Here is a 13,638-nt window from a genome sequence, read left to right as displayed (position 1 = left end):
CATACAAAAAAATTGACTTGCAACTATTTAGCATATAATTAGTTATGCAGTTTCTTGTCATGTCACTACTTTGTTACTGTTTTGCTCCTGGTGATAGAAAAATAGTTTTCTTCCTGTATATTGCAAATTACAACCTGTTTCACATTCCCTAATGAACCAGTGTGTTATTAGTTTCAAGAAATGGTTCAATGACAACGAAGTAATGGTTCTGGATTGGCCTCCTCAGTCCCCAGACCTCAACCCACTCAAAGACTTGTGGGTAAAGTAGAAGAACACACTGTATGCATCACAAAGTGAATTGACCAGACCAATCTTCAATCTGATTGAGAGCATGCCCAGACAGATTCAGGCAGTGTTGAAAGCCAAAGGTGGATAAACAAAATAATAAAAACGAAAATTTAAATTTCTAGGAGAAAAACAGTAACAATGCAGTGACATGACAAGAATCTACATAACTAATTATATGCTAAATAGTTGCAAATCAAATTTATGTATGAGATAGTCAAGATGATTGTCAACAAAATGATGGTAGTCTCACATTCAAAGCAGTAGAGGATGGTGAGATATGGAGCCTGAAAGTTAAAAGTTCAATACATTGTTACTCTTTTAATCTTCGCTGTATGTTGTAAGTGCACACAGACAGCCCCTATGTACTATAAGAGCCCCCACATAGCCTCACCATGATCAGTATGAGACCTACATCGCCTTCCCATGATCAGTATGAGACCCACATAGCCTTCCCATGAGGAGTATGAGACCCACATAGCCTCCCCATTATCAGTATGAGACCCACATAGCCTACCCAAGATCAGCATAAGACCCACATAGCCTCCCCATGATCATCATGAGACTCACATAGGTTCCCCATGATCAGCACGAAACCCCCATAGTCTACCAATGATGAGCATGAGACCCACATAGCCTCAACATGTCCAGCATGAGACGTACATAGTCTCCTCTTGTACAGCATGAGAACCTCCATACCTGCTCTTGCCAGCATGAGACCCCATAGCCACGCAATAGCCTCTTCATATCCAGCGTGAGACCCTCATAGCCTTCCCATGATCAGCATGAAACCCATATTGCCTCCCCAAGATCAGCATGAGACCCACATAGCCTCCCCTTGATCAGCATGAGACCCACATAGCCTTCTCATGATCAGCATGAGATGACATAACCTTCCCATGATCAGTATGAGACCCACATAGCCTCCCCATGATCAACATGAGACCCACATAGCCTCCCAAAGATCAGCATGAGACCCACATAGCCTTCCCTTGATCAGCATGAGACCCACATAGCCTCCCCTTGATCAGCATGAGACCCACATAGCCTCCCCTTGATCAGCATGAGACCCACATAGCCTTCTCATGATCAGCATGAGACGACATAACCTTCCCATGATCAGTATGAGACCCACATAGCCTCCCCATGATCAGCATGAGACCCATATAGCCTCCTCATGTCATGCATGAGACACACATAGTCTCCTCTTGTCCAGCATGAGAACCCCATAGCCTCCCCTTGTTCAACCAAACATCCCATACACATGTTCACTCTCCTCGCTCCCATTCCCCTGGCTTTCTCCTTCTGCTCTCACTGATGCACTGGCTTCCTGCATTGCACAGCTGACCTGATTAAAGGACATCATCACGTCAGCTGTCTCACACGCTGATTGGTAGCAGAAGGCATCCTCCTGGCATCCTCCTGTATCCAGAGGATGCAGACAGTGGTGACAGTGGGTGGTGGCAGACAGGCTGGGGAGGACATGGTGAGGCCTATGGGCCACTGTTTTCAGCCCCTCGGCTGTCTCGGTCTGCAGGCCGAACGGAAACAGCCAGAGGGCCGGATGTGGCAGCGAGCTACACTTTGCCCATGTCTGCCGTAAGGGATTTAAAATAAATGTTTTAAAAAATATTAAACAATTAAAAAAAAAAAAATTGGTTCAAGCCGTTTTCCTCTTTAAAAACAAAACTATTATAAGACAAGTATATTTAGCATTACCAAATCTGTAAAAGTCTGATCTATCAAAATATTAAATTATTAAATCTATACGGTAAACACCGTAAAGTGGAAAAAAATGAAAATACAGAATTGCATTTTGTCAATGGCTGTGCCTTTGCAAAGAATGCAATAAAAAAATAATCAAACATTTTTAATTTAAACCAAAATGGTACCAATCAAAACATTTTGCTCACAAAGAGCTTAGTAGATGAAAAAAGAGAAAAATTACGGGTCTCAGGACATGGGGCAATTAACCAAATATTTATTTTTATATATTTATTTTTACAAATCTGTGGATTTGTTTCACCACTAAAATAATTAGATCTGTTTAAGAGTTTGTACACACATTGCTTTTTTGGCATGTTTTTTTCAGATTTGAATCTTCAAAGTGTTTTTCAAATCTGCAGCATGTCAATTCTTTCAGTGTTTTTTGCAGCTCTTCTCATCCATTCAAACCAATAGGAAAAAAAACTACGGTAAATTAAAAACAGATCAAAAACACATGCAACAACTAACCAAAATGTGACAAAAACATGCAAATTTAAAAAATTTGCTGAAAATATTTGACCTGAAGAATCATGTTTCTACATCCTTTTTGTCACTTTTTTGTCACTTTTTGTCACTCAAGGATCGCCGCAAAAACAAAACTCCTAGAGCATGACAGAATTACAGTTTTTTGCTCACAATTTAACCCCTTAAAGATGATACGCGTTTTAACAGTACCCCCAGAGTCGGATTTTCTCTGGGATCTCGGTTGCCGGGGGTAGTCGAGACTCCAGAGAACATGATTCGGGTCGGTTTTTACCGACCCCCGAGTTGCGAACGCCGGTAATTAACCGTTTACCGGCGGTCGCAAAAAAAAGAAAAGCGATTTGCCATTTTATTTCTCTGTCCTCTGTGATCGCACATCAGAGGACAGAGAAATGGGATCCCTGATCGCCCCCCCGATACCCACCTGTCTCCCCCGGTGCTCCTCGTGGTTCCCCATGGGCGCCGCTATCTTCTTCCGGCAAAAAAATTTCGCATGCGCCCGCCAGCCGACACCTGGAAGATCTTTGGGGTCTTGGCTGCCGTGAGTAGCCGAGACCCCAAAAGAACATGATCGTGGTTGGTTTTTACCGACCCCTGTTTTGTGATCGCCAGTAAATAACCGTTTACTGGCGACCGCAAAAAAAAAATGTGTGTTATTCTCTGCCCTGTGATCGCACATCAGAGGACAGAAAAATAGGGGGATCGGGCACCCTGATATACTTACTGGTGTCCATGGGTCCTCCTGCTTCTTCTTCTGGCCTCTGACATCTTCCTCCAGGAAGAAAATAGCGGGCGCATGCGCAGTGTGCCCGCCGTGATCTGATGGCAGGCAGAGGAAGATTCTTCCTCTTGTTTTATTTTGGTCACTGTGAGATCCTATCACAGTGATGATCAAAATAAAAAAAATATAGTAAATAACCCCCCCTTTATCACCCCCTTAGTTAGGAAAAAATACTAAAATTAAAAAAAAGTATGTATTTCCATTTTCCAATTAGGGTTAGGGTTAGGACTAGGGTTAGGGCTATGTTTAGGGTTAGGGTTGGGGCTAAAGTTAGGGTTAGGGTTGGGGCTAAAGTTAGGGTTAGGGCTAGGGTTAGGGTTAGGGCTAAAGTTAGGGCTAGGGTTAGGGCTAGGGTTAGGGTTGGGGCTAAAGCTAGGGTTAGGGTTTGGGCTAGGGTTAGGGATACGGTTAGGGCTAAAGTTAGGGTTAGGGTTGGGGCTAGGGTTAGGGTTGGGGCTAAAGTTAGGGTTAGAATTGGGGCTAAAGTTAGGGTTAGGGCTAGGGTTGGGGCTAAAGTTATGGTTAGAGTTGGGATTAGGGTTGGCATTAGGGTTAGGGTTGGCATTAGGTTTACGTTTGGGATTAGGGTTAGGTTTGGGATTAGGGTAAAGGTTAGGGTTGGGATTAGGGGTGTATTGTGATTAGGGTTAGATTTGAGGTTAGGGTTGAGATTAGGATTAGGGGTGTGTTGGGTTTAGGGTCTTGATTAGGGTTATGGATTGGGTTGGGATTAGGGGTGTGTTGGGGTTAGGGTTGGAGTTAGAATTGGGGGGTTTCAACTGTTTAGGCACATCAGGGGTCTCCAAACGAGACAGCCAATTTTGCGCTCAATAAGTCAAATGGTGTTCTCTCCCTTCTGAGCTTTGCCGTGTGCCCAAACAGTGGTTTACCCCCACATATGGGGTATCAGCATACTAAGTACTAGTTGGACAACAACTTTTGGGGTCCAGTTTCTCCTGTTACCCTTGCAAAAATAAAAAAAATTGGTGGCTAATAAAATCATTTTTGTGGAAAAAAAATGATTTTTTATTTTCACGGCTCTGCGTCAAACTTCTGTGAAGCACTTGGGCGTTCAAAATACTCAGCACACATCTAGATAAATTCCTTGGGGGGGACTAGTTTCCAAAATGGGGTCACTTGTAGGGGGTTTCTACTTTTTAGGAACATCAGGGGCTCAGCTAACGCGACATAACGCCAGCAGACCATTCTATCAAAGTCTGCAATCCAAAACGGTGCTTCTTTCCTTCCGAGCCCTGACGTATGCCCAAACAGTGGTTCCCCACACATATGGGCTATCAGTGTACTCAGGATAAATTGCCCAATAAATTTTGTGGTCCAATTTCTCATGTTACCCTTGAGAAAATAAAAAATTGCGAGCTAAATTATCATTTTTGAGGGAAAAAAGGATTGTTTATTTTCACAGCTCTACATTATAAATTTCTGAGAAGCACTTGGTGGTTCAAAGTGCTCACCACACATCTAGATAAGTTCCATAATGGATCTAGTTTCCAAAATGGGGTTACTTGTGGGGGGTTTCCACTGTTTAGGCACATCAGGGGCTCTCCAAACGCGACATGGCATCCGATCTCAATTCCAGCCAATTCTGCATTGAAAAAGTTAAACGGAACTCCTTCTCTTCCAAGCTCTGCCATGCGCCCAAACTGTAGTTTACCCCCACATATGGGATATCAGCATACTCAGGACAAGTAGCTCAACAACTTTTGTGGTCTAATTTCTCCTGTTACCCTTGTGAAAATAAAAATTTGGGGGCGAAAATATCATTTTTGTAGAAAAATTTGATTTTTTATTTTCATGGCTCTACGTTATAAACTTCTGTGAAGCACCTGGGGGTTTAAAATGCTCACCTCACATCTTGAAATGTTCCTTAAAGGGTCTAGTTTCCAAAATGGTGTCACTTATGGGATTTTTTTACTGTTTAGGCACATCAGGGGCTCTCCAACGGTGCTCCTTGTCTTCCAAGCCCTGACGTGCGTCCAAACAGTGGTTTACTCACACATATGGGGTTTCGGTGTACTCAGGACAAATTGCACAACAACTTTTGTGGTCAAATTTCTCCTGTTACCCTTGTGAAAATAAAAATTTTGGGGCTAAAAGATCATTTTCGTAGACAAAATGCGATTGTTTTTATTTTCACGGCTCTACGTTATAAACTTCTGTGAAGCACCTGGGGGTTCAAAGTGCTCACCACACATCTAGATAAGTTAAATAAGGGGTCTAATTTCCAAAATGGTATCACTTGTGGGGGGTTTCCACTGTTTAGGCACATCAGGGGCTCTCCAAACGCGACATGGCGTCCGATCTCAATTCCAGCCAATTCTGCATTGAAAAAGTCAAACGGCGCTTCTTCTCTTCCAAACTCTGTCGTGCGCCTAAACAGTGGTTTACACCCACATATGGGGTATCGGCGAATTCAGGAGAAATTGCACAACAAATTTTGTGGTTCATTTTCTCTTTTTACGCTTGTGAAAATAAAAAAAATTGGTTCTGAATTAAAATGTTTGCAAAAAAAAGTTAAATGTTCATTTTTTCCTTCCACATTGTTTCAGTTCCTGTGAAGTACATAAAGGGTTAATAAACTTGTTGAATGTGGTTTTGAGCACCTTGAGGGGTGTAGTTTTCAGAATGGTGTCAAGTTTGGGTATTTTCTGTCATGTACACCCCTAAAAGTGACTTTAAATGTGAGATGGTTTAAGGGCATAAAAATTCAAATTTTGAAAATTGCTAAATTTTTAAAATTTTCGCCATATTTCTATTTTTTTCATAAATAATCGCAAGTAATATCGAAGAAATGTTGCCACTAACATGAAGTACAATATGTCACGAAAAAACAATCTCAGTATCAGCGGGATCCATTAAAGCATTGCATAGTTATAACCTCATAAAGGGACAGTGGTCAGAATTATAAAAATTGGCTCGGTCTTTAAGTACCAAATTGGCTCTGTCACTAAGGGATTAACAGCACTTAAAATATTTTGTTATGTTTCCCAGTATATTATATGGCAAAATGAATGTTATGCAGAACTACAATTTATCTTGCAAAAAAACACAGTTCTATATGGCTAAGTAGATGAAAAAAATTAAAAACTTATGGATCTTGGAAGAAGGAAAGGGAAATACGAAAAGTGCTAAAATTAAAGTTGGCTGCGGCAAGAAGGGATGAAAATTGTAAATAATTTCATGTATTTATAACCTACAGGAAAAATTATTCATGATGACAGTTCTGGTTTTCGATATTACGAAAATACAAAAAGTAATGATGCTTCTAAAAGGTAACAAAAATCTATCTATCTATAACCATTATCTATCTATCTATCTATCTATCTATCTATCTATCTATCTATCTATCTATCATCTACCTATCTATAATCATTATTATTTATCTATCTATAAATCTATCAATCTATCTACAGTATCTATCTATCTATCTATCTAGAGGCGTACCTAGGGTTTTGGTTCAGGGCGGCGAAGCTTCTGAGTGGGCCTGTCTAAAGGTAACCTTGATTAAAACTGGGTGATGCACCCTAATAGTGGAGGAGAACCTCAGCAGATGACCGCGCTGTTGCTGAAAATAATCTCTATATAAAGAACAACATGGATATTACCGCCATACGGTCATTGGTAAATACTAGTACTACCGAACATATAAGAGATCACAGCACAGTTACAGATAGTGACTTACCGCCGATGTTCTTTCTGATGGAATAGTTCACTTTTCCAGTCTTTTCCATCTGGCCCAGACCGACATGACAACTTCTTCAGCCAGGACTCGGCTGCAGAGAATACAACAAAGACACATTTCACTAGGGTTGAGCGAAACGGGTCGGCCATTTTCAGAAGTCGCCGACTTTTGGCAAAGTCGGGTTTCATGAAACCCGACCCGACCCCTGTGTGGGGTCGGCCATGAGGTCGGCGATCTTCTGAATCTGGTATCGGAATTCCGATACCGAGTTCCGATATGTTTGCAATATCGGAAATCGGTATCGGAATCCACATTTAAGTGTAAAATAAAGAATTAAAATAAAAAATATTGATATACTCACCTCTCCGACGCGCCCTGGTACTAATCAGCAGGCTTCCTTCCTAAGAATGAGCGTGTGAATGACCTGCGGTGACGTCGCGGCTTGTGATTGGTCGCGAGCGGTCACATGTACAAGCCGCGACGTCATCTAAGGTCCTTCACGCGCTCATTCTTAGGAAGGAAGGCTGCCGGAAAGAAGCAGGGCGTGTCCGAGGGTGAGTATATACCTAATAGGAATATACTCACCCTCGGACGCGCCCTGCTTCTTTCCGGCAGCCTTCCTTCCTAAGAATGAGCGCGTGAAGGACCTTAGATGACGTCGCGGCTTGTCCATGTGACCGCTCGCGACCAATCACAAGCCGCGACGTCACCGCAGGTCATTCACGCGCTCATTCTTAGGAAGGAAGCCTGCCGATTAGTACCAGGGTGCGTCCGAGGGTGAGTATATCAATATTTTTTATTTTAATTCTTTATTTTACACATTAATATGGATCCCAGGGCCTGAAGGAGAGTTTCCTCTCCTTCAGACCCTGGGAACCATAGTATCCCATTGCACTGCATTGGGTTTCGTGTTTCGGCCGACCCCGACCCCGACTTTTTTATAGGATCGGCCGATTTCACTCGACCCGACTTTTGAGAAAGTCGGGTTTCGTGAAACCCGACCCGATCCTATAAAAATAAAAGTCGCTCAACCCTACATTTCACATCTCATATTTTCAGCAGTGTCCCCAATGGGACTATTCCCAACCTGCACAAACTCCTCATCCTGCAGATACCCCAGTACTGAGCCGCTACTGCCATATGTGTCCCTATTACTGCACCTGCTGTGTGGTTCTCTGTGCCCTCTAAATTCTAAAGCAACCCTCTATAATATACTGTAGTAATGCCGGGTGCAAGTGCCCTAAATAACAGTGCCCACATTTTGTTCCCTACAAAGTAATAATGCCCTGTGTGCTCCTTTGACAGACACAGTAACCTGAAGCTTCCCCTATAACAATAAGTGTCCACTTTACATTTAATAATGTCCAGAGTCTCCCCCCTATAAAGCACCCCTCTACACAATATGATGCTCTATTATACAGTCTAATGTCCCTTCACTACATATATATACTGACCCTGTAGTATCCCCAAACTGTTTGATAGCTCTAACACTAATCTCCACACAGTATAATGGCCCCCTAGATAGCCTCCATATAGTATAATGCCCCAGACAATCCTCAATATAGTATAATGCACTCCCCATAGGCCTCCATATAGTATAATGCACTCCCCATAGGCAGACTCTATAGTATAATGCACTTCCAATAGGCAGACTCTATAGTATTATGCAGCCCCTAATATAATGCATCCCCATAGGTAGCCTCTACAGTATAATGCAGCCCCTAATATAATGCAGCCCCAATAGTGTAATGCAGCTCCTAATATAATGCACCCCCATAGGAAGCCTCTATAGTTTAATACACCCCCCATAGGCAACATGTTTATTATATTGCATCCCCATAGGCAGCCTCTACAGTATAATACACCCCCATAGACAGACTCTATAACATGATGCACCCCCCAAAAAAATAAACACAAAACTCACTTAGTGACATCATCGCAACCCCTTGTCAGTGTCGGCATTGGTGACGTCAGACGCTGAGAGGGAGATGAAGGGAGAGGGAGCGTAACGCTCCTCCTCTCATCAATGCAGTCAGCTGTATCGGCATCTAGCTGATACAGCTGAACTTATGATGATGGGTGGAGGGCCCTCTGCTGGCACCGGGCCAGCTCTGCCGCAGAATGTAACTGTTTCGGCGTGCTGCGTGCGCTGATGCTGTTACAGTTGCGTAGCTCCGGGTGGGCCTCCTCAGAGCGGGGGGCCTGGGGCAATGGCCCCCTTTGCCCCCCCCCCCGGTAGCTACGCTACTGTATCTATCTATTATCTGTCTATCTAGCTATCTATCTAATTATTATCTATTTATTATCTATCTATCTATCTATCTATCTATCTATTATCTATTATCTATCTATCTATAATCATCATTATCTATCTATCTATCTACCTGTCTTACTTACCTACTGTTGAAGTAATAAGTTTATGTATATTTAGGATCAAGCAATTAAAACTAATATTAATCATCTCCAGAGAATCCAGGTCAACAAACTTCTAGTTTTAGCAGGTTTTCAGGATTGCTACTTTGTATATGACACAAACAATTTTTCCAACAAATATTAAGAGATAATTAAGTCAAATTCACTATATCAAAATTCAAGTAGGTTAATTTACATACAGTACGTTCACTGTGTCTTTAACCCCTTACCAATGTGGTGTGGCAGTATCACAGCCAGAATCTACCTCCAACAGCTATGGATAGGGCAGAGCTCTGCCAGTGGCTGTTAACCTGCTAAATGTTGCTGTCAATCTGTTACAGCTGCATTTACATTGTGTTGCATGGGGCTGCGTCATTCTATGCACTCATTGGTGCCCCCATGACGCAATTGCGAGGTGACTATGGATTGCTATGAAAGGAGATCTGCTGAAGACCTCTATACCTGCCATTATAAAGCTCTGTTGAAACTCTGTGGCTGAAATCACATTAACGTATCACATCTGATGCAAGAGCTTTGGATGCTATGTGCTAATGACCCTCGGCTCCTGTTCTGCAGCGAGCGTGAGTGTCTCGCGTGAGTGGATCGGAGCACAGCTGCAGAGGAGATGGAGAAATTAATTTCTCCATCTCCTCTGCTGCCGGAGTCGGCATATATCGCACTGCATTAGGTTATATATATCGGCATATATCGCACTGCACTCCGAGTGCAGTACATTGCGTCATAGGTCTATGGGTGCGAATGAGCTGAGACTCGCTGCAAATTGCAGCATGCTGTGATTGTTCTCTCATGACAAATCATCATGAGAAAATAATCGCAGATCTGAGCTTCCCCACATATTTAACAGTGGTCCGAGTGTTATCCAATGTTTTATCGCATAGCACTCAGCCATGTTATACAGTAATGTGACTCCAGCCTGTGGCTGGGCTTCAAAGGAGAGTGGGATTTTTACTATATGCAGACATACTGTGATATATAGCATAAGTGATCAGATAATCGCATGTTCTAGTCCCCCTAAGTGACAAATACAGTAAAATATAAGGTTTTAAGAGAAAAAAAAACACATAGAAGTTTAAATAGCCCCTTTTTCTCCCTTTAAAAATAAAGATGTTATAAAAGTACACATATGGGCTACAGCCACGTTTGTTACGTTTGTTACAGCCACGATGTTCTAACAAAATATGATATTAATTAACCTGATCTGTAAACACCATTACTGGAAAAAAATGTAATAATATCAAAACTGCCATTTGTTTGCTTCCTCAATGCCACAAAAAAATGCAGCAAGAAACGATTAAAGCGTCATGTCTATACTAAAATTCAATAAATGAAAATATCTCATCCTCAAAAAAACAAACCCCCACACAGCTACAGTGGGGAAAAAAAGTATTTAGTCAGCCACCAATTGTGCAAGTTCTCCCACTTAAAAAGATGAGAGAGGCCTGTAATTGACATCATAGGTAGACCACTACTATGAGAGTCAATATGAGAAAACAAATCCAGAAAATCACCTTGTCTGATCTGGCAAGATTTATCTAGCAAATTATGGTGGAAAATAAGTATTTGGTCACCTAAAACATGCAAGATTTCAGGCTCTCACAGACCTGAAACTTCATCTTTAAGAGGCTCCTCTGTCCTCCACTCATTACCTGTAGTAATGGCACCAGTTTGAAATTGTTATCAGAATAAAAAATACTGTCCACAACCTTAAACAGTCACACTCCAAACTCCACTATGGTGGAGCTGTCGAAGTAGACCAGAAACAAAATTTTAGCCCTGCACCAGGCTGGGAAGAATGAACTGCAATAGGCATGCAGCTTGGTGTGAAATCAACTATGGGAGCAATAATAAGAAAATGGAAGACATACAATACCACTGATAATCTCCCTCGATCTGGGGCTCCACGCAAGATCTCACCCCGTGGGGTCAAAATGATCACAAGAACTATGAGCAAAAATCCCAGAACCACACGGGGGGACCTAGTAAATGACCTGCATAGAGCTGGGATCACCGTAACAAATGTTACCATCAGTAACACACTACACCACCAGGGACTCAGATCCTGCAGTGCCAGACGTGTCCCCCTACTTAAGTCAGTACATGTCCGGGCCCATCTGAAGTTTGCTAGCGAGCATTTGGATTATCCAACATAGTATTGGGAACATCATGCTTTGGGGCTGTTTCTCTGCAAAGGGACCAGGACGACTGATCGGGGTACATGAAAGAATGAATGGGGCCATGGATCATGAGATTTTGAGTGCAAAGCTCCTTACATCAGCAAGGACATTGAAGATGAAACGTGGATGGGTCTTTCAGCATGATAATGATCCCAAGCACACCGCCTGGGCAACAAAGGAGTGGCTTCGTAAGAAGCATATGAAGGTCCTGGAGTGGCCTAGCCAGTCTCCAGATCTCAACCTTATAGAAAACTTTTGGAGGGAGTTGAAAGTCCATGTTGACCAGCGACAGGCCCAAATCATCACTGCTCTAGAGGAGATCTGCATGGAGGAATGGGCCAACATACCACCAACAGTGTGTACCAACCTTGTGAAGACTTACATAAAACATTTGACCTTTGTCATTGCCAACAAAGGATATATAACAAAATATCGAGATGAACTTTTGTTAATGACCAACTACTTATTTTCCACCATAATTTGCAAAATAAATTTTGCCAAATCAGACAAGGTGATTTTCTGGATTTGTTTTCTCATTTTGACTCTCATAGTTGTGGTCTATCTATGATGTCAATTACAGGCCTCCCTAATCTTTTTAAGTGGGAGAACTTGCACAATAGGTGGCAAACTAAGTACTTTTTTTTTCCCCATTGCATATCGACCAAAAAACGAAAACAATAGGAATCTCAGAAAATGTGGACTCAATTAAAAACTATATAATTTTCAAATTTCTGATTATTTCACAACTAAAATAATAATTAAAAAAAGTAACAAGTTTGACAGTGCTTTAATTGTATTGACATGGACAATCATTATACCGGAACATTTTTACCATACAATGTACGCCGTAAAAACAGTTTCCAAAAACCAATGTCAGAATTGAGTATTTTCTGCAATTTTATCACACTAGGAATTTTATTCCTCTGTGTTCCTGTACACTATGTGGTAAAATGAGTGGTGTCATTCAAAAGTAAAGCTCTCATATGTCTACGTGGAATGAAAGATAAAACAGTAATGACCCTTTGAAGATGGGTAACAAAAAAGTTAAACATGGCCAGCCATATTAGGAAGGGCTTAAGTACTGTAAAATAGAAAATGATATCAAGAACCACAGCTTCTGATAGATTTAATTTACTTTATTTCAGCTAATTGGAGGCTTATTTGTGGCCATATTTAAAGGTTTTCTTGCCTCTCTTGCTTGACATCATGAAAAACTAAAACACATCAAGACATCACTGACACAAATGAGTTTGCAAAAAAGTGTGTATCCACAAAATTATATAAACCTATAAACATGACACACACAACTGATTTCTGGATAAAAATGTACAATTTTATTTGTCACATAATACAAAATCAATTAAAATATATCAAGGCAAAATGGTCCTCGAAAGGATGCAGTCTAATTGGGCTATTGCAATGTAGCATATACAGGTGCTTCTCACAAAATTAGAATATAATCAAAAATTAATTTATTTCAGTTCTTCAACACAAAAAGTGAAACTCATATATTACAGGTCATTTTCAAAAAATTAGCATATAGTGTTAAATTTCATTATTTACCATAATGTAATGATTAAAATTAAACTTTCATATAGTATAGATTCATTATCCACCAACTGAAATTTGTCAGGTCTTTTATTGTTTTAATACTGATGATTTTGGCATACAACTTCTGATAACCCCAAAAACCTGTCTCAATAAATTAGCATATTTCACCCGACCAATCAAATAAAAGTGTTTTTTAATACCAAACAAAAAAACCATCAAATAATAATGTTCAGTTATGCACTCAATACTTGGTCGGGAATCCTTTGGCAGAAATGACTGCTTCAATGCGGCGTGGCATGGAGACAATCAGCCTGTGACACTGCTGAGATGTTATGGAGGCCCAGGATGCTTCAATAGCGGCCTTAAGCTCATCCAGAGTGTTGGGTCTTGCGTCTCTCAACTTTCTCTTCACAATATCCCACAGATTCTCTATGGGGTTCAGGTCAGGAGAGTTGGCAGGCCAA

General features: G+C 41.3%; 1 protein-coding gene across 3 annotated transcripts in view; it reads left to right on the top strand.

Moving 5' to 3' along the window:
• LOC143781839 (ATP-dependent translocase ABCB1-like) overlaps window positions 1-13,638 on the top strand; it is a 576,903-nt gene that overhangs the window by 73,901 nt on the left and 489,364 nt on the right. For all 3 annotated transcript variants that reach the window (XM_077268724.1, XM_077268723.1, XM_077268725.1), the window contains exon 3: window positions 6,534-6,606. In XM_077268724.1, the coding sequence (XP_077124839.1) occupies window positions 6,534-6,606 (73 nt within the window). The remainder of the gene's footprint in view (window positions 1-6,533; window positions 6,607-13,638) is intronic.

Source organism: Ranitomeya variabilis, chromosome 6 (genome assembly GCF_051348905.1).
Source record: "Ranitomeya variabilis isolate aRanVar5 chromosome 6, aRanVar5.hap1, whole genome shotgun sequence".
NCBI classification, from domain to species: domain Eukaryota; kingdom Metazoa; phylum Chordata; class Amphibia; order Anura; family Dendrobatidae; genus Ranitomeya; species Ranitomeya variabilis.
This window is presented reverse-complemented; position numbering and strand designations above follow the sequence as displayed.